The sequence below is a fragment of the Apis cerana genome, linkage group LG16 (genome assembly GCF_029169275.1).
Source record: "Apis cerana isolate GH-2021 linkage group LG16, AcerK_1.0, whole genome shotgun sequence".
Lineage (NCBI taxonomy): Eukaryota > Metazoa > Arthropoda > Insecta > Hymenoptera > Apidae > Apis > Apis cerana.
Genome location: NC_083867.1, coordinates 6,714,828 through 6,739,677, shown reverse-complemented (window position 1 = coordinate 6,739,677; position 24,850 = coordinate 6,714,828). Strand labels below are relative to the sequence as shown.

Here is a 24,850-nt window from a genome sequence, read left to right as displayed (position 1 = left end):
TCTCTTCTTTCCATCAATTTTTTTCATTTCGAAGCTATTTTTATAAAAACTCGATCTTCTCGAAGGGGGAACCGACGATTATCGATCTGGATACTTGGTGACGTTATTGGCACGCAAGTTAGTTGCGCCAAGTTAGAGAACTCGGTTCGACTCGATTCCGCGAGAGACTCTACGTGATTTTCCACCCAGTTGTACGACACTGCTCGTCTTACGTAACGCGACGCTATCGATTCCCCCCTTTCCCGACGATAAATCGAACGTACAATGCAATACAATTACACGATTCGATATTTCCTGGTCTTAAGCCGATATTATCTTTCCTCGAATATATATATCGTCGATGTACGACGAAGCAGCGGTGGTTTGTCCAGGATTTTTGATTCGCGCACGTCCATTTGGGAACGAATTTCGAATCTCGGTGGTCCGAGTCGAATTTATCGAGAAAAGAGAGGGTCGTTTCGACTCGTCGATTCGTATCGTTTTCGATCGATAAAAATTCGACAATGAGAAAATAGGGCGGACGGGAATTGCTGTGTTTTCCTGTATTTTCATCGTCGATGAAATTATTGCACGGGATTGATTCGTTCGTTATTACACGATATCACGATGTAAGTAGGTAGGAAGAGCGGGAAGCATTTCATTTTCGATATTACACCGCTATCCGTCATGTTCGTGCGTTTTATCCATTCGTTCGTATTTGTTTTAGGTATTTGTTTATCAGTGGCTATATATTTGCACGTGAATTACACACGCGTGTTCATCGATCTGGAAAATTATTAGTTTAATTGCTTGCTATTTGCGGACGGAACGCGCGCAAAAGGGATGGAGAAAAGATAGATGCGTGGAATAAATATAAATATAATGCGTCGACTCGTTTCGACAACGCATCGTGCGTCGTCGTCGGTCGAAACTTTAAAGCTTCACGGCGGACAGAGAACCTTTTTTCCAGCTGGCCGGTATTCTCGGTCGTCTTCCTCGGAGAATTTAAGTAGGTCGCCTTTTCTTCGTGGTCGCTCGACCGAAATTTGCGAGATCGGCAATTTCTTTTTTTTCACCACTGCGATTCCATCGATTCCCCGAAAATCGTCGATAAATCAACACCATTTCCCCTGAAATTTTCGCGTTCCCGTAGAAACTTAACGACGCTCGGACGTGTGGTTTTACGTTATAACCTGTAAAATTAAACGATTATTCGATCCTTTCGCTCGATATTAGAATATCCTTGCCTTGCATCACTCTGTATTTTTACGCTTCGACGTAAAGCGCGCGACCGACAAATTCGAAAGAAATGGGACGAGATCTGGAAAAACCTTTACCAAATTCAATTTTATCGCGCGACAGACAGCGATGTGACGTTTCGATATTCTTTATCGCGGCTTTTTTTGAAGAGGATTCCAAAGGTGGCGGCAGCTGGTGACGCTCAAGAGATCTTCTTTTTGGGGATCGATCCTGCTTGGAAATCGATTGGAACGGAAGTGGTCAGATATTCGTGAAACGACGTTTCGTTTTCATGGATCGAAGGAACGTTGTATATTGGAAAGTTGGATGCGTGGATAAAAATTTCCCAATAAAACCCTCTGCTCTCGAGCGATGCTTGACTGTTCAAGATGATAACTAGGTGGAAATTGTTCCTTCTTCCGGCGTTTATCGGCTCGATCGATGTTTGATGTCGTATCCGACCGATGTTTCGAACCGACCTATTCTATAAAAGAATAGAGAATTGTGCGACGTTACATCGAAACGTTGGACCACAATTTTCGAGGACACGTCTTCTCGTTTCATTTCACAATAGTTCACGGTTATCGTCGCAGCTTCTAATAAACTCTGCGAATCTTAAGCTAATGTTAATCGGGTCAGTTTCTTCTTCGATCAATCGGATTGATTATTCGCGTAAATTAATTGGAAAGGTTAAAGTGAACCAGCCAAGATTAGCGATGGTAAAATTTATGGAAATGCATTTGATTTTAATCTCGATCGGAAAATATTTTCTCTCGATCTATTTGGATAAAAAATATCGTAAAAACATTGGTTTATTACACCGCCACGTTCTTTATTGGTCTTTGGAGACACGCAAGTGGAAGATGTTATTTCAGGGACGACACGAAAAGTATCCTGTTTCGTACGAAATTTATATCTTTATTGGACGGTTGCGGACACTCGAGCGATGTTTCGTGCATTTGAATCATCTCGCTGGAGAATGCTGGAAGAGTTGTTCGACTTATATAAATTAAATCTAATGGATGAACCACCGAGTAAAGATGAAATATTTTTAGCATTCGGGGGGAGAGGAAGTTGATGAAAAGCGCGGCCTTTTGAACGTTCGAAACGTTCAAACGCTCCACTTTGTTCGATTACATTGTTTCTCTAATCTGAAAAGAAAAAAACGACTCGAATTCGAATCCTTTAAATTCGTTCGATCGTGCGATTACCGTTTCTCCACCTCTGCAAAGGATTTAAAAATACGATAGGCGGAGGGAGGGAGGGGAAAGGGAAAAAGACAGAAAGCCACGTAGCTTTAAAATATACAACGTGGTAACAAATATACATCGATACGGGAACTTTCCCTCACAACCGACCAACGGATGTAACAAACTGCTTTTATAACGAAACTCCATCGAATCACCCGTTTCCCGTTCGCGTTTTTCGCGTGGAAAAAAAGGGGGAGAGGGAAAGTGGAAAAATTGGGAGAAACGTCGATCGCTTCGAGCTACAGAAAAGAGATACAGGAAATAACGAAGGATTTTAACGTTGCAATATCCCTCTTCGTTAAGAATTTCGGCCCCTGGAAAATTCATCGTTCCTTGTTTATACATGGTCCCCATCGTAAATTGCAGTAAACGAAGCGAACGCGCGATGAAAGGTGACGCATCAACTATTTAACTCATTTTCATCGTGATTGCTAGTTAATGAGTTCGAGCGGGCCGACCAACGAAACACCGTTTCGCTTCCTCCTCTTCCCTCCCCCTCCAGAAATCGTAGCTTACCGGTATAATAATCGTTTCCGAATCTCGTTATTCCTATTCGCGCTCCATTAAAACTGGACTATTCGCGCTTCCCCCGCTCTTCCATCCGGGAGAAACGAATATATGTGGAAGAGAAATACAGTTCGATCGTTCGTCTCCTTCGTTTTCGATATTGTCGCGGTTGGTTCAAAATTATTATGATAATAATAATTTCCCTCTCACACAGGGATTTTAATACGAGACGCGTTAATTGGGATTGGGGTTAGGTGATTCGGATTGGATAAAGATCGTTCTAACGTTCTATAAGGAAATAAGGAAAATGACGTTTATCGGAGTGGTTGTTTAAGCGGCGAGGATCGCGCTTGAAGGTAAACTTGTTCAAAGTAAGATTTGCCACGATCTGTCGGTGAACTTTTGCCAAATTAATATTCAGTCGAGCTCGGATAACTTGGTTGCACGCGATAAACGGCGCGCAAGTTGCGATTGGGCAGGGAGGGGGGAGGGAGAAGCTGGCGAAAGTGGCGAGAAAGTTCATATCTGGGATCGAAATTCTGCCGAATAGTTTAGGAAACAAGCCTGCTGATTGAACTGGATTTAATTAGTCCGAGTTGAATATGGTTGGATAAATCATAATTTATGTTTCGTGGAAATTTTCTTTCTTTTTCTCCGAATAAAATATCACTTTCTCGCTGAAAAAAATCGGAAAATCGTTTCGCGATTTTTAATTCTGTATTTATAACTTGTGTATCGAACTTTATACCGCTAACTTTTTTTATTTCTAGTTTTTTTAGATTTTTCTTTTTTTTTTTTTCGATAGCAGGTGACACCGCGAAATATTTTTGGTCGAGCGCGAATCAATTTATTTACACGTGGTATAATTCTTTCGTTCGATTAAATTTTAACTCGAAATTGTTTTTCTTTCTTTTTCCAACAGAGAGAGAGAGAGGCATTTTTCGAATCAAAGCAACGAAAGAAACGATTCAAAGTCGTACGCGATCATACTTGTTTCAATCTATTAATTCGGCGCGCAGTTGAAATTAATCACGTTCGAGCTGACTACGTTGACGAAAGAACGTGCGGGAGAAATCAATCTTCTTTCCGCGCAGCTTGGAATCCCGCGTGGGCCGTGGCCCAGTTTCCCGGAACGGCCCAGAAAATCTGGAATTAATTCAGCCGACGATTGTCCAAGTTTGTGCTTGTCTGCCGCACGGAAAGAAATTCTACGCTACGATTTCTCTGATCGCGCGCACTTCCCGTCACCGCGTATCGACCCGGAAATCCATCAATTCCGGCGACAATATCGATACGCTGATCGAAACGCGCGTATGGATGGCTGGATCGAGACTATGAGCGCGAGGAAAGTGGTAGTGGCGTCGATATGCGGATCCGACTCTATCGGCCGTAAGATTTAACGCAGTGCGCGGTATCCTTCCTTCCCCCCCTCTACGTAGTTTTCCGCGTTCCTGTCGAAAACATTTAGAATGCAAAGTCGATTATTCGGTTTTAGTTTGGAAATTGGGGAATTTGCATCGCCGGAGGGCGAGGATTCGATACGTTACAACGATTGTTTCGTTCGAATGGATTTGCATAAATGGTCTCTCATGAAAAATGAAATATTTATATTTGGGGAAAAATGTAATAACGGTGGATCCCCTTTATTAAAAATCTCAAATATAAATTCGAGTCGCGTCGTCGAATCGATTTATCATCGCCACTGGGCGCCTAGTAATAATTTAATAGAGAGAGTGATAAAGAAAAATTTACTGTCGTGCGAAACAACGAGTCTCTGTATAAAACTTGAACGATTCATACGACGTGCAACGATACGAACGTCGAGATCTAATTTATATTCCAGCAATACCGAGCGCCCGTTTATTCACCGCGATGGCCCATTAATAAACAGGATGCCGACCCATATGGGTTAACGGCTTTCGAATTCGTTTTTGCCGAAAAACCGTTTCCCGAGCAACGCGCGGAAGACGCGAAATCTCGATCGAATTTTTCTCTTTGAGCGAACTATTTATTCGAAAAGTGATGAACGCCGTAGGAAATCAGGAAGAAGAGACGGTGATTAAATTCGAGGAAAAATTATTACGTCGCGACGAGTGACGGCGCGGAGATCGAGGTGTTTCTCTCCCTTCCTATTCGATAAATCGTTGGAAATGATTCGAAAAGATTTCAACTCGACGAAAGGATAATTAGAAGGAAAAGGAAAGATTCGAGATCGAGGAAAATAAAGACGAATTGATATTCCATTAGCCAGAGTGTAGCGATTTTTGATAAGTAATAGTAAATCGTTGGACTCGAGAATTTTAAATAGATAATGAAACACAGTTGAGGACAACGCAGTTGAAGAAAATGGAAGATTTTTATTCTGAAGTCTTTTTTGTAAAAGAGGATTAATCTCGTAATATGACTGGTAATAATTAAATTAACAATTGAAAAAATACGATACCTTTGATCGAATATAATTTATACAGTAACGTCTAATGAAGGAGCGAAATGAATAAAAATATGAAAGAGATTGAAAAATTTCAGCGGGGAAAAAAAGAGCCTATGCATTTTTTTATTTGGTAATTTTATCACCCCGTTATTCGAAACCTTGTTCGCCGTTATTCCAAGTACCATTCTTCTGGCCGGATCACCGTGACGAGGCAAAGAAGTAGAATTACGAGAATCCACTTTACGAGCAAATTTTAATCCTGTCGTTAGAAACTTACGATGCAGGAGGGAATCTAGTTCTCCTTCTTAAAAGATCTTAAAATTAAGATTTTCTTCGCTCAAACTGTCTTTCACGTTTACTACCCGTTTATTCATTTCATCGAAATATGAACGTGTAACCTATTTTCCTCTTTATCTTTCTTCAAGTTTTTATGTCCCACGACCGTTTGTCGTTTTCGCGTTGTGGAAAAGAATAAATATTAACACGGAAACTTTTCACGTCATCTATGGTTGATTAGGGAAAAAAAAGGATATTGAAATTAACGAATATTTCAATAAATATATTCTCGACCTTCTAAAAATATACAAATACCTCTAATCTCTAAATCTAAAGATATCCAAAGAGGCATCCAAACGTATCGCGCAAGAGAAAAAGAAGGGAAAGGGCGCATTGCTGACGAAGAAACGCGAGGAATTCGGTTGGAACGGGAACCGTTTCCATTCGTATTGGAAAAATCGATTCGAAAGAGCTTAGAGAGCCAGTTTCACCAGGAGACAACCGGTGGCCCGACATTCGTTCCTCCTGTAACAGCCTACACGTTATCGGGTAATCCTGGAAACAACTTGTTAAAACAGCGAGCAGCGGTTTCATCGGCCGTCTCGTGAGTTAAGGTGCTTGTAACTCGATGACACTCGACGGGCCCTGTTTCCACGCCCATCCTTGTCCTCTTGTTACCATCGTATCCTCGCACATCGTATCGTAACAACTGGATTTGAAACAAATCCTGACTTTTCCCCCGACTTTTGTACAGCGATACAGGAATTTCGGGCTTTGCCCGGTAAAATAAAATACCAGCTTTCCAACCCGATAAACGCGCGTTTATTTTGAAAGAAGTTACAACCTGACGTCTCTCTCTCTCTCTCTTTTTTACTTACTTTTTTCTCCACCCGATATTCGAAACGCATTCGGTTATAAACGCAATCTGGACGAAATCAAAAATTTCGAACGTGCGGGAATAAATTTAATGAAACGATGAACGCGCGAAACAACGAGCTATGATTGCAATTTGAAACTTTCGGGCAAATTAGCGGAGGACAGTTTGCCTCGTTTACTCGGATAGTTTTGTCCTCGTGGAATGCGTAACTTTTCCGCGGTTAGATTTTCCCTCTTTCCTTTTCTCTTTTTTATTTTTTTTTTTCCCGTAACGAAATTAATTACTCACTTTGGAAAATTTGGAATCCAATTTTCAAAAGAAGCGTGGGTTAAAATTGTACATCGGGTGTTATTTCCATCGTGAAATTTATCGAAGAAATATATGTATAAATAATAAAGAAGCATTCGTCTTATTCGCGTCTCTATCTCGTAGGAAAGTAAAGATTAATCTTGATGCACTTAATGTTAATAAAATGGAGGGGCGAGGTAGGAGGGGAGCGCTATTGCGCAAAATAAAAAGGGACGTAGTTACTTTTTACTTGGCATTTTATTTATAATAATACGTTATTAAGATGTCGCGAGAAAGGGAAGTAGTTTTCCTTTTTATTCCACTTCTTTGTAAGAAGCGTCCGGGCGAAGGAGAGAATAACGCAACGACTTTTTCAGTGGATAAAAATGTGACGACGATGTGTATACGATGTAGTCGTTGGACGTGGCGAATAGTATTGCGCTTTCTTTTCAAAGGACAGAGAGACGAATGCCGAAGACGTTGTCTCTCCGCCGAGCCCTGTCCTGCCCCATCCGTTTCCTTTCGATTCTTTCGGTTTATCTCTTTACACGTGGAATTGACAAATGTGAAGGAGGGGAAGTTTCGAGGCTCTTTGTTCGCATTTCGCGTGCGGGATAAAAACGGTTTTCCGATTCTCTCGATCTTTCATTTTCTGCACGGTATTCCGTTACGTTTTTTCGTTCGACGAATCTGATGAACAAGATATAAAAGGCTCGTCAGAGATATTTCCTTTTCTTTTCCTTTTAGGAAATTTATTTAAAAGTATTTTTTTTTTTTTAAGATTCGATGAAGAATTTTATATAAATATATATGTTTTAAAAATCGATATTAATTAATGGGATACCTGGCATAACTCGCGTTTTCGCGTTTTAATTTGATACAAAAAAAGAATTTTAACAAAAAATTTGTTAAAACTCTCTTTGACACGGAACGAAAAATAATTTCGTTGGCATGCCGATAATTTGGAAATTAATTAAATCGTTCATCGATTTTTCATACGTATCCTATGTATAATCTCTTTTATAATTCATACTATTTTAACTGATAATAATAAGCTTCTAGGACGTGATAAATATTTTCATTGGTAAACAATGTACAAAGCGAGCTCCGTAATCCGAAATGAAGGTAAGATAGCAAAGGAAGCAAATAAGAAGAGAGAGAGAGAAAGGAAGTTGGGCGACACGAAAATGGTGCGCGAGTTTTGCGAATTGCTGTTGCAAAGCAGGCCATGCTATAATCTGGACGAGGAACAGCGAGGAGAAATTTAAATTCGAAAATTTCCGTGCGCCAAGTTTTCCACGGTTGGTCATACGGTTCTTAGCTGCTTATCTCGCCGCGTTAACGCTCTTAACGCGTTTATCGAGGCCAAGATCGTGTAACCGGATTAAAAATCCCTCCCCCTTCGAGTAAGGGTGGAAACTTTTTTACTTCCCTAGAACAAAGGAAACGAGGAGTAAACAACGTTTTCCTGTTACCGGTATTTCTCCCTGTTTTTCCATATACGTATCCCGTGAAAATGGTAAATTATAACAGATTTATCTTTCAATTATAAAATTCGATAATGCTTGGAAAGCCGAATTGGTAGGATGGCGTAAAGGTTAGTTGGAACGGAGTCGTAAAATCCATCCCTTGTTTCGTTTACTTACGTTGGTGGAATTAATACATTAGCAGATAAGAGTACTATCGGGTCTAAACTTTGGCGGTTAAAACGTTGTCCCTTTAGAATTTGCTGGCTGTGACGCAGAACCTGGCTTATCCACTTTAATTAAGACTCGGTAATCCAACGCGAAAAAGCATGGGTTAAGAGCGAGAGAATAATCACGGTAATAGAGAATTGAAACGTGAAACGTTTCAAACCTGTGAGATAAAAAAAGGACGATTCGTCAACGACGAGAGAACGTTTCGAAATTTAACACCCTACCAATCTCTGCGATGTTATAATGCCGCTATTCCAGAGGAGAAAGAGAAAAAGGAAAAAATTCGCGATATTAATATCTGAAATTACAGTTAATCTCTTAATTTTATAATGTTCCCTTTTTTATCAAAATTCTTCGCTCTCTGTCCCCCTCTTTGAAAAGGGGGGGATGGTTTCGAATCTGTTTCTTCGCTTCCTCTCTCCTTTTTCTACGAGTTATCCACAAGAGGTATGGAATTCGAAGTAATAACTTTTCATAGCGGGTATCGTTAAGGTCGGGGGAAGAGAATATCGGAGTGGAACGATGCTCGGTCGCAAACGGTCCAAGTTTCCCGCGGAAGAAGACACCGTTAGCAAGTTTTACCCTACTCTTTTCACCTACACCTTGCTGTGTATGCATACACGCGCACGTGTACAGGATGATGGGAATGGCCGTGGTGGGAAATAAAGTTAACAGAGTGGCGTTTCGCGAGATGGATCTACTCTACCGCCGGCTTTCACCGTTTACACAAATAAACGATCTCTCGTTTAATTACGAGAGTTCTTGGGGAAATTGAAATTTAGTCTCCTCCTGTCGGTGTAAAGTAAAGAGGAAAATACGAACGGCGGCGTTTCGTTCGGTAAAAGTTGTTGCTCGCTCCTCTCCTCAATATCCGGAAACAGAGTTGTAGTTTGGTCCGGGGATAGATAAACTCGGCTTTCCCTTTGGGTATTGCCGCTTTAACTTTTTGCGGGGTTGTCCACTCGCGTTTCATTGCGTTTAAATAAATAAACGGGGGGAAAAAGGAAAAAACGCGAACCGAGTACACAATGAACGCATTTTCCTTTTTTTTTTTTTTTTTTTTTTTGTTTTTCCATTGTTTCTAATTCAATTTTTCAAACAGTGGAGAGACGACGTCGGTCCTCGAAGAGCCGAACGGAATCGATGGCGCCGCGACGTTGCACGTCGTCGAGCACGGCGCGTTAATTTGCAAACCTCTCGGTCACGGGCGAAACGTGCCAACGCTGTAGACGTTGGTAAACGTTGCTAGCCGCTACTGTTCGCGCTACTTCGTCGTAAATAAAACAAACCTTTCTCGCCGGGGGTTTCCTATCCGTGCCGCTTCTGTCACCGTATTTCCGTAACGAGTCACTTACAACGATGCCACAAAGGGGAGCGGCCAAATGAAAATTGAAGCGCCAGTTACCAAGAGTTAATCAAAACGAAACGTGAAACGAAAAATTGAGGAATAATAATAAAAAAAAAAAACGGGGGGGAGGGGGAGGAGGAAAGGAAAAGGACGAGCAGAAAATATCAAATGAAACCGTATGTTTTCCCAACGAGATTTTCAAGGGGCGGTTGGGTTGTCGCACTCGAGGATCCGAGAGGAAACGCTTTGTCTTTTAATTCCTTTCCAAGCCGTAGAATTATTTTTTCCGGGCGACGCGTTTTCACAGAGGTCCCTGAATTCTTTTTCCCTCTTTATATCTTATTCGCGAATGAAACCTCTTACAAGATTTTTCTCTTTTTTTTACAGTATTGTCGGTAATAAATGCGAGTCGAATTTTCGAAATAGAAATAATATTTCTCGCGAGAATGGAGATTATCGATAAATTTTGAACGATCGAAATCAACTCGGTACGTTTAGAATTTTTAAACGATCTTTGCGGGAGAAGAACGGCGAGAAAGAGGTGAAAAATAGGGGAGAGGGAGGGAGAGAGAGAGATAGAAAGAAGAAATACTTGCGGGTGTTTGTTCTCTCGACCTATTTTACCAGGTTTGATGGGGCAAAGGTTTATCCGGTGAGTTATGTCGCGAAAGTTTCGCGCGATTTTTCGGTTCAACCAGTTTATCATTCATAAATTCGATTTCCAGGCGAGAAATCTTCGACTTGGGATCGCTGTTGCGGAGAAAAAGTTGGGAAAATAATGGGCGCGTTGTTGACGAGCGCGATATATGTCGCAACGGGGCGATATCGAATGCGGAAAATGCATAATTTATTCAAAGCTGCGGGCGATTTAGTAAACAAACCCGCTAAACAGTTATTAACGGTTATAAATAACGTGAAATAGTTGTATGCTCGTTACACAACGTCGAATTAACTTTTCTAATGCATATTCCACGTGTTTTCGTTGCGATCGCTAATTGAATTTCGAAAATTGCCCCCCTCTCCCAATTTATTAACTAAATTCCAACGCTCGTGCATAAATTACAATTCCGCGTAAATTATTTATATTTCGTTATTTATAAATAATCAAAATTACGATATTTAATACAATTTTCCCATATCGTTATCGAATAACCCATCGTAGCCCATTTTCAAGTAATAATAATCGTCTTTAATCGTCGACGTTTCATTTCCTTCTTTTTCAAAGATATAGTTTTGAGAAACTGTTTCCTTGCGTCGTTTTCAAAAGATACTCAATTAGATTTGCCGCGTACGAAAATTCTTTCTTTGGAGAATTCTCGATCGTAATTCACTTTCCTCTCGATCGAAAATTACTTATGCTTATTTGTTACACTTGCGACGTTTGATGCTTGTCGCATAACGAATAAGCCAACACCAACGGAAAATAGAATTTCGAGGTATAAATCGCAATAACGACTATTTTTTGCCGCGTTGCGGGTGCATTGCAATTTTTTATCGGCAAACCGCAGGAGAAGCCTGGTCTTTTTTTCTCTCTCTCTCTCTTTTTTTTTCCTCGCTTCCGAGGATCGAGATATTTCTGACGTAGCGCTTTTTATGATTTTCATTGTAAGCCGAGAAACGGACCTCTATTCGTCGTCGGCGAGTTTGTTTAGTCTGAATGTCGAATCGAGCAATTTATCGCACGGTATTTTACGTTTGGAAAGCATATTTTACGGTATCAACCGTACCCATGCCAGAACGGGATTTATGGATTTTATAAGACACCTCGATGCCTCTGCTTAAACTGCTTTTGTCTCCTTTTTTTTCTCTCTCTCTCTCTCAAATACCCGCGATGTTGAACGCGAGCACAGGGGTTATAAATTATGTTCGCGCGAAAAGGATCTGTTTTCAGTGGGATCTAAGAAAATTGGGGAGATCGATGTACAGTAGATGACGTTTACTTTTGGTTGAGATGAGAAATTTAAATGCCGAATATCGAGCGATAGCACTTCTATACAGCGAACCTGGGATGTTCTAGAATCTCTCTCTCTCTCTCTCTCTCTCTCTTCACGGTCCTCATTAATTCCATTAAATTCATTTCGCCCGTATCACGTTTCAACGTCGCCGTTAATACTCGAGCGCAGCGTGTTTGCACGAATAGCCTAGATTTTCTCAATAGGACCGAACGTACGATGCCTCTTTTTTTTTTTTTTTTGTTTCGCGTCCAACGCAACCGCCACTCGACCCGCCCTCGAAGAACCGAACCGAATCGAAGCGTTAACGAATTCGAAACCTCGTTCGAAAAGATTCGAGATTTGTTCTACGATTGCTCTACGGATCTCGCCGTAGATGTGTAGAATTTAATCTACGATAAATCAGACGGCGACGCGGTTGAATCCATATCCAATTCCGGCGATGACTGCCGCCTGCTCTTAGCCGCATTCATCAAGCGGGCAACTAAACAGACGCTTTCGGTGATGCACAGACTGTTCATCGTAACGTTTGCAACGATAATAGAAGAGAGTAACGATACGATTGTCTTGCGTTATTATCGCTCCGAATAAATTGAATGTTTGCTGCCTGTTTTTGATTATTTATAATCGTATACGTAATTAATCTGAGTTAATTTCTGCCTACTTCGATTCTTTTCCTCTCTTTCTCTCTCTTTGTTACGTGTTACGATTAAATTTGTAGCTTCTATTGAAACCGGATGTTTCCAGTTCAATAACAATTTCGATAGTTTCGACAAATCTCTTTTATCAACGGTAGTTTCTGACTAATTTATTCCGGAATTAACCGTGCCTCGTTAGTAGTTAAAATTAGTTGTCATTTCTATACGTTGGTATTATATCGGGGGGGAAGAGCCTTTGATAAAACTAGTTTGGAACAGTTAGATCAGATAACGATTCGATTTCAGAATCTCGATATAATATAACCGGAGCACGAGACAACGGAATTATTTAGCTTTGTGTTCTAATAGTTATTGATAAATTATATGGGGTGGATCGGTATTAATTATTCATTTTCGGTTTCCAGTTTTGAGAGAATAATCGATTACAGTAGTGTGCAGACTGGAACGACGCCTAGTAATTTTGGGGGTTAAAGTTAGAAGGAAAAAAGGGAGGGGTTGGGGTTGATGCAAACCAAAATGGCGTCAAATTAATTCGAATACGAAGGTTACATCCGATTTCGTCGTCTAACTATCCCCGCCACTCGAGTTTACCAGATAATTCAATTAGGGATAACGCCGTGACGAATCAGTATGTAAATGATGTCCATTAATCAAAGGTCGTTCGAATTAGATCGGGTCGTGCGGGGATAAAATTGGCCGAACGATCGATTCGACGAAAATAAGATCTGCGCGAACGAAAATGGTATCGTTGAAATTAAAAATATATATTTTCGATCCCGTTCTCTTTAATCCGACGAAAAATAATGCGCTTCGACATTGTCGACGTCCATTAATCGGAGGTCAGTTGTATTTAGATTGGGCACAGCGCACGATCGATTCCAGACGAGAAAAATGAGATTCGTGCGAACGAAATGCGATTCGAAATTATCCTTGAAATTCAAAAATATATATTTTCGATCTTGTTTTCCTGCTCGATCCGACGAAAAATAACACGCGTCGAATTTCATCATTTCGACAAAATTAAACACACCTTTTGTCGTGATCGTGAAGCAATCTTCTCGAGTTGTCTCGAAGAAGAAGAAGAAGAAAAAATTGGAAATCAAAAGCTTCTATTTACCCACTCGAAACGTTTCGGTTGTCTCATAACCCAAGGCAAGAAGGTACGCGTTACCAGGTGTACGAGGGCCAATAAAAGGAAACAGCATTCCCCTCTTATCTCTCCACCTATCTTTAAATCTTTCCTATTTGGTCTAAGAATCAGGCTGATTCTTCCCCGCGCAATTTCAACCACCAAATTATCTCTCGATACTCCAAACTACTCGTGAACAAGTTTCGTCGAGGTTTCGAATCGAACCAACCTGTATCGAGATTAAATCAGCTAACCACGGTATCGGATCGATACTCAACGCGAGACTTTCTTCGTGTATCGGATATCGGATGCAGCATCGACCGGTCGACTCTTTTCGTCGCTAGAAATAGACGCCTCTCTGCATCTGATCGACCATCTTCCCTTTTCTACCCGCCCTTCATTCAGGGGATAACATCACCCGACGGACGCTAAACATCCAGCGTCACGGTTCCATTGGTGAGCGTCTCTCAACTCGTATTATTATTCGTGTTGACGGAGGACGGGGGAAGCCAAAACTCTTGAAAAACGTAGGGATCGAGCAATGAGTTTGAAGCCCGCGATGGAGAAAACGTCTTCGGACTAAGATTTTCCCAAACTGGTGGAAAAGGAGTTATCGAAGATAGATACGTTTGTTCGTATCTACGATATCTTGGTCACGGAGCGATCTTATCCTCTCGTGCACAATGGCTGAGACGCAAGATTCCGGTGTTAAATCCTCTCCTCGAGAATAGGCCTGCTTAACGCCCTCTTCGATCTCTTACTACGTCGTTTCGAGGGGACGCCTTCTTGTCCCTCGATCGGCAAGAAACCGATCTATCCCTCCTCGAGGAGGAGCAATCGTGTCCGTCGCGTGGCGTTCGTTAAGAAGAGACGCAAATAATCTCGGATCCCTCGTTGCTCGGAAGAAAGATTCGCTGGATAAATCGCGTTGGAAGAGCGATTGGCATTCGGGGAGAGGAGGCCATTTGCCTGAGCGCAAGGCGGTTAAACGTAATCGAATGGTTGGAACAGCGTCGGATTAAACGCCAACGATTATTCGCTAGCCGATTACCTATTCGTCCGATGATACAGTCTGCAATCGGGCAGGTTTCGTCAACCTCGATGCAGACGCGGCCGAAATTGTTCGGGGAATCGAATGGATTGTCGCTTAACGGAGTTTTGGAACGCGCCACTTGTTCCGTCAGACTAATGTTCCCTCCATTAATGTTTTCGCTTTGGACGTGCATCGCGGGAAAGAAAACGGCGTAAATTTCCTCAATTTCTACGATTCGTAATGATCTGCGTTGCGTGTTACAGCGTTTCGGCGAAACGATGGATCGGTTAAATCCGTCCGTTTCGATCCTTTAAAGCCTCCCCCAGGTTTAAACGAATCTAAATCAGCCCCGATATCGAAACACTTTCTCCGTCGGAGGGGGGAAGGGGACGATAATCGTTTGATCGTAGCGAATATCGGTGGAAACCCGCGTAAACGAATTCGAAGGGAATAATAACGGATCATTTTACGGATCGATCGCGCGATTCGTCGTATCGACGCGAAACGATTTTGCGGAAATCAGCGGCCGGCGTCCCGTCAGGAAAACCTTGATAAATCGCATTGTTCGCGCCCACCGCCGTGATCCACGCCAGCGATCCAAAGCGATTTTGCAATGTACACAGATGGATTTACACAAATATGTTTGCGTTCGATAGGACACCGCTCCTGCTGCCCCGATTTTTTCCCTCCTTTCTTCTTTTTTTTTGTTGTCTTTTCTATTTTCAACTATATGAAATGGAATCGAAAACAGCAACGGGATAGCCGGGAGCGAAATCGAAACGTTACGATACGGGCAAGTGGAAAAGATTCGTTCGCGTTTCCAGCGATTATCGCAACCAGTAATTGATTCATTTCGTTTCGCTTGTCCCTTTGTGTTCTACTTTCGCTGGAAAAAGAAGGAAATGCCGAATCATCGCGAACGTTTGTGATAATTTTCACGATAAAAACAAGTCGTCGGGGGATCGATTTTCTCGCGCCTATATATAAACCTATTTCCGAACAAAACAACAACAACAACGACGACGCAACGTTCTTTCCAACGAGGCGTGTTTAAATATCCGATACTATCCGAACGAGCGGAAACTTTCCTTCGAGTCTGCGTGAAAAAGAAAAAGTGAATCACGCGCTCGCATCTCAAAGGGTATTATACGGTTCTTTCTTTCTACGAAGGGAGGAAACATCGCGGAGAGGATTACCTCGAATATAAACTGGCGCTTAGCCAGTCATCTTCGTCCTAATATCCGGACGAGGCTGGCTCGAAGGTATTCTCGATCCATGGAGAAGCGTGGAAAAAGGCGGGGAGAAAGAGAGACAGAGGGGGAGAGCGAAAAATACTCTGCCAGCCGGGAACGTAGAGTAGAGACGTATCCTCTTTGAGACGGCCGAAATTGGCGGGCTACAAAGGGAATCGCTAAATCCGAAGCCTCGAAAGCGACGCGGCGGCGTGCGATCGCGAGAGAGGCGGATAGCGGAGCACGATTTTATTAAAAACAACGCTGTTTCGAAAGCGAGCGAGAAACACCTCCTCGAGATCCGTAAAAGAATTTGTTTGGTCCGCGAGTGCAGAATGGAAGAGAAGAAGAAAAAGAAGAAGAAGAAAATTGGTAATTTTCTCGATCGCGGATCGATATCGAATGGAGTGGAGCGTAGGTGGAGCAGGACGACGCGACCCTCTAAATAATCAATCCCTTTGGCGTTGGGGAGTGGCCTGGGAGCAGCCCGGTCGAGTACGCCTTCTACATGGAGTTTCGATCAGTCCTCGAGGGTGCATCTGGATGGAAGGAGAAACAACACTCGGCATAATGCCCGGAACACGCGCGGATCCATTCCGCCGCGATTTATAATCGGAATCTACGTGCCTATCCCCCGTGGTACGCACGAAATTGCTGTCCCTCTCCTGACTGCTAACGTTAACGGGGATGTCGGATATCCTCGTCAACGTGTCACCATCGTATCGTTTCGACGGCTGCCATCCCGTTTAATCGTTCTCGAAACGTTCGGGAAACGAGAGAAATGAGTTGAAAAACCATTTTTCGTACAATTTAATTACTCTGGTTCGAGCGTAAAGGATGTGCGAGTTTCGAAGAATCGCTCCATCCGACGTTTATTCGCGAGTCGTTGGAGCGGGAGTGGAAGAATTTGAGAAATTCGCGTAATAACTCGAAGGGTATGTAACGAGAGTGTATGTAAACGATCTATATGAATAGAGAAATACATAGCAATTAGAAGAAAGAAAAGTTGGAAAGAGTGAAAGGAGAGGAACGGGACTTGAAAGTACGCGAAACAATCCTTTCTTCTCGAGCACCGTTCACCGAGTCAAACGCTTGCTTTCGAGTTCTTTCTTCTTTCATCTCGATCGATTTTTTCGAAAATAAATAAGTTACATCCCATCCCTTCGAAAGATCGTAATTACAGGCTCGAGCAAAGATCCGTTTTAAAATACGTCTCGCGATCGGGCGAAGTGGATCGATTCGCTATTACCTTGCTACTTCTTCCCCTATTGTGCCCCGTCTCTTCCATTGTTACGAACATCGACAAAACCCGGCCATTCGTCGTTGCTGTCGTCAGACGCGCTCTCCGTTGTTCCGGATCGAAATATCGAAATGGGAGGAGGAATAAAAAGATCGTATCTCTTTCCTTTTTTTCTTTCGAGAGACGCCTGAATCGACGGCGGTTGATAGGGATCTCGCTGCGCGTCGCATTCGTGGCACGCGTTACACGGGGCCGCATTCCACCGATTCCACGTCCCGTGCACGGTGACACAGTATATTGACTGAGGGGTGGATTGTGCGCCGCCGACTGATTTGCCGCGGCTGCGCACCATCCGGCCTTCCGTATATACCCTACTGGTGGCCCGCTGCTACCGCGTACCGTATCCTCGTGACTCGTTCCGTATCCTCGGCCCGTGCCACGCACTCGACCTGATATAACCGCCGGATAAAAACACCATGTCGATCGCGCCCCGTCTGCGGGACGTAGCGATCCGCCGAACCACCGCCGCCGCCGCCGCCGTCGCCACGCGTCCCCGTCGCACACAGACGATCGGGTGAACCGGCCGATCCCTTACCGAAACTTTCCCTCCGAAAAAGAGAGGAGGACGGTGTTCGCCGATATTTCTTATTCGTGTTTCATCGTTACCGTTGTTGTTGTTGTTGTTGTTGATGTTGTTGTTGTTGTTGTTGTTGGAGTACGGTGATTGGTGGTGATCTCGTTTGTGAACCTTGTTGTCGTTTAACTCTTTTTGTTATCTGCGAGTGGCAACGAAAAGAGGAGGAGTACATCCGTTGGAGAGATATCGTCGGCGCATCGTTGTGTGTTGTGCGCGCGTTGTGCGTGCCTCCGTGTGTATGTGTGCGTGCGTCAACCACGTTCAGTGTCCCGTGATCGAGAGTTCGGAGTCCGAGCGGCAGCTGGGCCTACGATTTTTCCATTGGAACGAGTCGTTTATGTGATGAACGTGATTTAATGGTTGATCCGCTCAAACTCTTCTGGGTTATTACCAACAGCACCTACTTAGGTAGGTTTCTCTTCCGTTTTGCAAATTTTCCGACGGATAAAAAGGAAAATCGGACGAGAGTTTCGAGTTTCGACCGTCGATGACGCGGTTAACGGATCTACTCGAGCACTCGAGGCAAACGCGAGCAGGAGAAGGGAAACTTTTTCACGGCCACGAAACGATCTCTCCGCGCCCCGTTCGAAAAATGCCAGAGATGATTCGTTTCCCGCCACTCGCTCTCCTTCGACCCAACAACGAATCCTCTCGAAACGAAAGGAGATACGTGAAGAGCAGGCGATGAAATTCCAATTGTTTCCACTTGCTTTCAGCGCGCGTGGGCATCGATCGAGAATGGCGTTATTTTCAAAGGACACATTGTTCGCGCATTGCGTACAGACTCGCCACAATTGCCGATGCCATTCCATTCCACCGAAAATCGATTCGGTTTGATAATTATCCTTTCTTCCCTTTTTTTTATCCGCTAAAACTACGAAACGAAACCTCTTCGTACCTATTTTTATGAAAAATTGTATCCATCTGCGAATATTTTGTCGAGTACGGGAATGTTTAAACGAAAAATGCTTTCGACCAACCGTTTTTTCGGTTAAGATTTTCCCAGGAAAATTTGATTCGGATTCGGAACGAATAACGATTCGATATCAGGCTATTGGCTATGAGAGTTCGCGCGGTAATGAACGGTATCTCGACTCTTACTGGTTCTCCATGTTGGAAATTAGGATACGTGTGACGGGTTTATTGTTGCACAGTGTCAACGTGTAATTAATCGATATCTTTCGGCAATTGAAATGTAATTTTTCGATTTCCTTTCGGGGTGGGGGAGGGGAGGGGATAATTGAAATTTTACGCATGATTAATTTTCACGCATGGGTGAACGCGTTAATTCGGCAGGTTGATATGGAAGGCAGAGTGTTTGAAGTGGAACTCGTGTCGTCGGAAGAGATAGATTGCACTGCTGTCAATTACGATGGCTGAAAATTTACACAATTTACCTTTGTGAAGCAATGTCTTACTAATTATTCCGTGTTCCATTTGCCGCTTTGAAAGGAGATATGGCTTGAATTTCGACACCGTTTGAAATTACCGTTTCAATTAGAAATTGCGGAATAAAACTTGTGTGCTTCGAGTTAACTTCACCGCTGCTATCTTGTATTTGATATCTGGAAAATAAAATCGCCCAGTGGATCATTTCAACGAATAACTCAACGCGACGCTTTACGTACGGATCTTAAATGTAAATAACGTAAGCGATGATATTCGATTTCGAATATTTTTCTCTTTTCTTTAAACTTGGATCTCTAATTCAAATTTTCGAAATGTTTGTCTCAATTTTTGAAATTTCTTAGTTCGGACAGTGGATAAACGTTGCCATTTCGACGCCGTTGTAAAATGATACATCGATGGTAAAATTTTCCAACCGACGAGTGTAATAAAAGGATTTACCACCAATTTCTATTCGCGTTTGCAATTATTGTAAATTGGAATTTGATAAAAAGCTCGTGAAGTTAGGAAAGATTAATTTACGGTTCGTTAAAATTTTTATTCGGATGGAAAATTTATTTGCTAATTAAATTAATTGGGCCGATTAAATGAGGAGGGGAGGGGAAAAATTGAATACAATCAACAACGGGGTAATCCCATATTAACGTTATTAGGTATTTGAATTGTGACGTAACACGTTTTTATTTATTAATGCCATTTTGTTACAGGATTACCGCATTAAAATTATTAAATTACCTAAAAGCTTTGCTAAATCGTATTGTTCAAATATGTACGTAATAATAATAATATAATAATGTTGTGTGTTTCTATTATTATAATGTATTGCACATTGTATTAATATGAAAACTGAATTATATAAGTACTAAAACAAAAGCAATTAATCACAATTAACGTTAAAAACAATTTATTTTCTCGTATGTACGAGATTTGAGTTCGAAACGCGTTTTCAATAGAAAAAAATATATATATATATATATTTCACCTCGTGCGATAGAATTTCAGGATTTTTTTTTTTATCAAACTAATAAATTTTGCCAAATCATCTCTCATAATGAATACGGAAATCCATCATCGGAACGATGAAATTTATTATTGAAATAGCTATTGCGAAAAGAGGGAAGAGAAAAAAAAAAAAAAAAAAATCGAATACATTGGTTATAATTTCTCGTATGCTTTCTAATTAACGAATCTAGGTTAACCGCGTTAAATTTTCAGGAATAAAATTTGCATAAATGAAAGAATTAATACAGTTTTCTCGGAGATTGAATTACTGAAAATAACGATATAAAATCGTTACTCGAAATTGCAACGCGAAACGATACTTAACTTTGTGCGTTTCATTCTTTCGTCGCGAAATGAACTCTCGTCTGGAAACGAAGTACGATTTAAAATAGAACGCTAATCTCGTATTTATTAATTACATCGATTATAAACCGACGATTCGTTCACGTTCCTTTTCTTTTTTACACGATAATTGTTATCGCGTAAACTTTGATAATCATGGAAAATCATGATTAACGACCGTGTTCTTTTTATCATCGTTTGTTCGTCGCGAAAACTGTCGTTCAGAATCCTATTAAAAACGAATCAATCGTTAGAACGAAAATGAAAGGAAATAACGTTATTTGAAAATACTCGTCGATAAAAAAAGAGAGAGAGAGAGAGAGAGAGAGAGATCTTTTTATTAAAATAACCGACGGGAATAGATTATGGAAAATTATGGAAAGAAGAGAAAGGGGTGCGTTTCGTTGTATCGAAAAGAGGAGATTGGAGGTGAAAAAGGTATGGTTGGATGGTCGTCGCTAGTTTCGAATGATTTAATTCGTTACGCGGGATTTTTCTGAGGCTGATGGCGTATCGGCTCTCGATATCGTCGAATACGATCCTGGGCAAACGGGGATGAAAAGTGCCCGTTCCACGTGGCCGAATTACGAGGGGAGATCGATCTTTGCACCCGAGATGGACGTCCAGTTTTTCACGCTTGCCAACGCGCGAAAACCTAGCAGACCCTGGCGCATCCTTCACGATCGGTTAAATAAATACGGCAAGCTTGACGACGCGCTTTTGTCGCTCGGCTCGATTCGTCGTTTGACCATGATTCGAGGGGGAGTGGCGGCAATTATCAAGCGGTAGTGAATAGACTCGAAGCGAGATAGAGTCGCTGGGAGAAGATGGAACGTTTGGCCGAGGCGATATCGGTTTATCGATTTTTATATACCGATATTTTCAAACGTTATCGAGAAGACCTACCTACTTTCCTCGAAGGAAACCTTACTTCGTTAAATTTCTATAAATAAAGAAAAGAAGGAGGAGAACGTTCTCCTCCTCGAAAGAGATATCGAAGGGAAGAATTGGCATGGAATACACGTTGTATTAGTAAAACGAGAGAAAGAGAAAAAAAAGGGAAGAAAAATATGCCGGGGAACGTTATACACTCGTCGTCTCCATTATGGTTGAGATACATCACGAGGCAAAACTCCGTGGACGATGGTGAAATTGGAAACGGTGTGGAACCCGAGCATTCAACAGGAGATAATACCAGGTGAGATCGATGCCGGGTATCTCGAGATATATACCTACGTGATAGCGCGTATATACGCTCTGGCCAGCCTCGAAGACAGTTTGTATTTTTCCTCCCTCTTCTTTCTCCTTCCTTTTTCACCCGATATATCCCTGTCCCTTCCTCGTTGCCGATAAATCGACGCAAAGTACTCTCGGAAGACCCGTTCAATGACTTTCGAATGATACGACCAGATAAATCATTCATATGCTCTCTTTTGTCCGGAAACGACTATTATGAGGCTGCTCGAGGAGAGACAGAGAGGGAGGGATCGGCTTAAGGGAGGATCGATTCGATTCCGCCTCTTTTCCCATTCGTGCATCGCCGTGAAAATACTTGGCATGGAAAATGCTAACCTTACAGCGCTATCTTTACGGCTTTCATACGCTTGGCAAAGTTAATAATTTCCTGCGAATATAAACGCGAGAATCTCTGTTAATTGATAAAAAAAAAGACCGTATTCGATGCGGATTGGATTTCCTCGTGATCTTCGCGAATGAAATTAATATATATATATAACTTTGGATTTTCCATATAAAAACAAGATACGACTAGATATTTTAGAAAAATTTTATCGTGAAAATTGAAGAAATAGGAGGAAACTGTGCTATTGAAATTGCTTTTTGTTTCATCTCGATATCTGGTCGCCGAGATACGCAAGGATCGAAAGTGCTTAAGCAGAGGGTAGAATCTATGAATGAAACTCAGCGACCCACTTTTTCCCTGGAAACGCGTACTGTTCCAGGAATCGCGTCTGCTATTCGTCTGCTGGATCTTAGAGGATGGGTCAACGAGACGAGTGAGTGGTTGGAGTAAGAGACAAGGAAAAAACATCATACTCCTTTATTTGTTCAATGATATCTCGAGAACCGGAAGTCGTATCGGGACAAATGAAAAGCCGTTTCAAAGGGTGAAGATTCCGCGCTCGTTCACCCGTTGAAGCGAATATCTTCACACAGGAGATACACTTCTTGCAATTTTAATAAGATTTCTCGAGATTACGAGTGTGATAAAAATGAATTCAAGCTCGGAATTGTTTAAATCACACGAAACAATCGTTTCAATGCAATTTCGATGAACTAATACAATTTCATCGTAACCGTGCTCCGTAATGTTTCCTCTCGTGGTTTGTTGTCAAATCCTAATTAACGTGAATCTAATACGCGGAATCGAGTCGAAGATTAATGCAGGCAAATACCGTTTGATCAAATAGTTGTTGCTTGCGTAAATCTAGCCTACGTGTTGAACGTATGGCGTTGATCGATCCTTATCCAGAAGAGCGTGAATCTCGATCTAAAATTCCTTATTAATTAATTATCTGGTAATCTTTCTCCGAGATAAAGGTCAAATTTTTCCCCCTGCGAAGCGACGTTCGTCGAAACGTTCGCGCGGATGCGATGGAAATTTTTCATCCTCGAAACGAGTCGAGGAGAGTTCGCTACTTTTACGACCGCCGACTATCGTCCTCCCTTTATGTTCTCCCTTTTTTAAAGAACAAGTTTCCTATTCGTTCCTAAAGCTGGCAGGTCGTTGCGAAATTAAGTTAAGAAGGAACGTTCGTTTAATCGTATTTGAAACGAGGATTCGCAAATACCGGGAATTAGAGGTAGTTGGAGATTTTTCATAATAATCTACAATGTTTTTTCGTCGGGTATTAAGGGAATGGTTTCCTTGGAATTCTTCAGTTTCCTTTATTTATCGAATTACGAAATAGAAATAATGTAATTGAATCTTTCGATACCGTCGAGTCGAATTCTAACGAATTTTTTGCACGAGCGAGTGAATTGATCAAAAAATTGTCGATTAGAAATCGTGGAGAAAAGAAAGGGGGAAATGCTGATCCGAATGACTGCTATTCTCCAAATATTTGAAGAAATTGAACAGACTGGAAAAAGCTAATAAAGATGCAAATGAACGCTCTCGCGCCTCTCTCGTTGGAAGGAAAAATTTTATTGAAAAATATATATCTATTTCTCGCGAATAGTTCGAGATAATAATAGAAAAACAGCTTAAAACAAATACGATAGAAATTACGGATGGATACAACGTACAAAGGTTTATCTTTTACGAGTATCTCAAAAGTATCTCTTCTTTCATCATCGAAGCGAAATAAAATATCTATTAGATTAAAGATGGGAGAGGATAGATATTTGCATAGATATTTCTTATAATCGTAGCGAGAATAACAGAACATTTAAATTCAATACCTAGCATCTGTTATATCCGATGTTATGTCCGGCGTAAAAATTTTTCATCGAAACTTTCCTTTGACCGAGCTTACTTTGTTCCGTAACCGGATACGTTTCTCGAATGTGAAAAAGAGATTCCGGATTTACCTTTAAAGAAAGAGAGAAAGAAGGAGAATAATTTCGCAATTCTTATATTTTTTCAAGAGAGAGAGAGAGAGAGAGATTCTTGTATTGAAAAAAATATTGATCAAGTATCAAATATACTCGTTTTCTTTTTTTTCGATGGAAGAGTAATGTAACGAAACATTTCGCCTATGTAACGATTCGCTATTTGATGTTATAACGAATGAAAAATCTGGAGGAAGTGGTTGGGAGGAAAAGAAAAATATCATTTTATATATTTCGATTTAATATTTCGATCCGTGGAAAAATTTTGCGTTACAACGGGAAGAATATTTGCGGGGAAAATGTGTGTTAATCTCCATAACGAAGCGAAATGAAATCCAGATGGTGCGATACGCTCTCGGATCGTTTAAAATTTCACGGTGGCAAAAGAAATTTCCCCCCCACGCTTGACCGGTGTACGGGCGAGTCTTTGAAATCGGAGCTTTTGAAAGCGGTGTACTCGCGCGGGTGTCAATAACGCTAATCTGGGTCACCCGGAGTGGACGATGCGCCAAGTACGCTTGTATATTTCGTAGAATAATCACGACCGGAATAAAGGCGAAGACGACACGGAGGCTTCCAACCGAATGGAAAACTAGAGAGAGAACTCGGTGACCAAATTTTCCGTTATTACTTCGGAACGCGAGGAGAGTTTGCTCGGAATGTAACACCACATCTGATTGCAATATACCTATTCTCCGTGTAGATTTCATCTCTTCCCTGCCTTTTCTCGATCGTTTTAAACTTTGCGCGAT

The 24,850-nt window shown here is 41.7% G+C and overlaps 1 protein-coding gene across 7 annotated transcripts in view; it reads left to right on the top strand.

Moving 5' to 3' along the window:
• LOC107999759 (neural-cadherin) overlaps positions 1-24,850 on the top strand; it is a 168,289-nt gene that overhangs the window by 77,888 nt on the left and 65,551 nt on the right. The window contains exon 1 of one of the 7 annotated variants that reach the window (XM_062086796.1): positions 17,360-18,182. The exons of the other annotated variants lie outside the window; for them this stretch is intronic. Within the exon in view, the coding sequence (XP_061942780.1) occupies positions 18,131-18,182 (52 nt within the window). The 5' untranslated portion in view covers positions 17,360-18,130. Of the gene's footprint in view, positions 1-17,359; positions 18,183-24,850 lie in introns of those variants that run through there. 7 annotated transcript variants of the gene reach the window in all.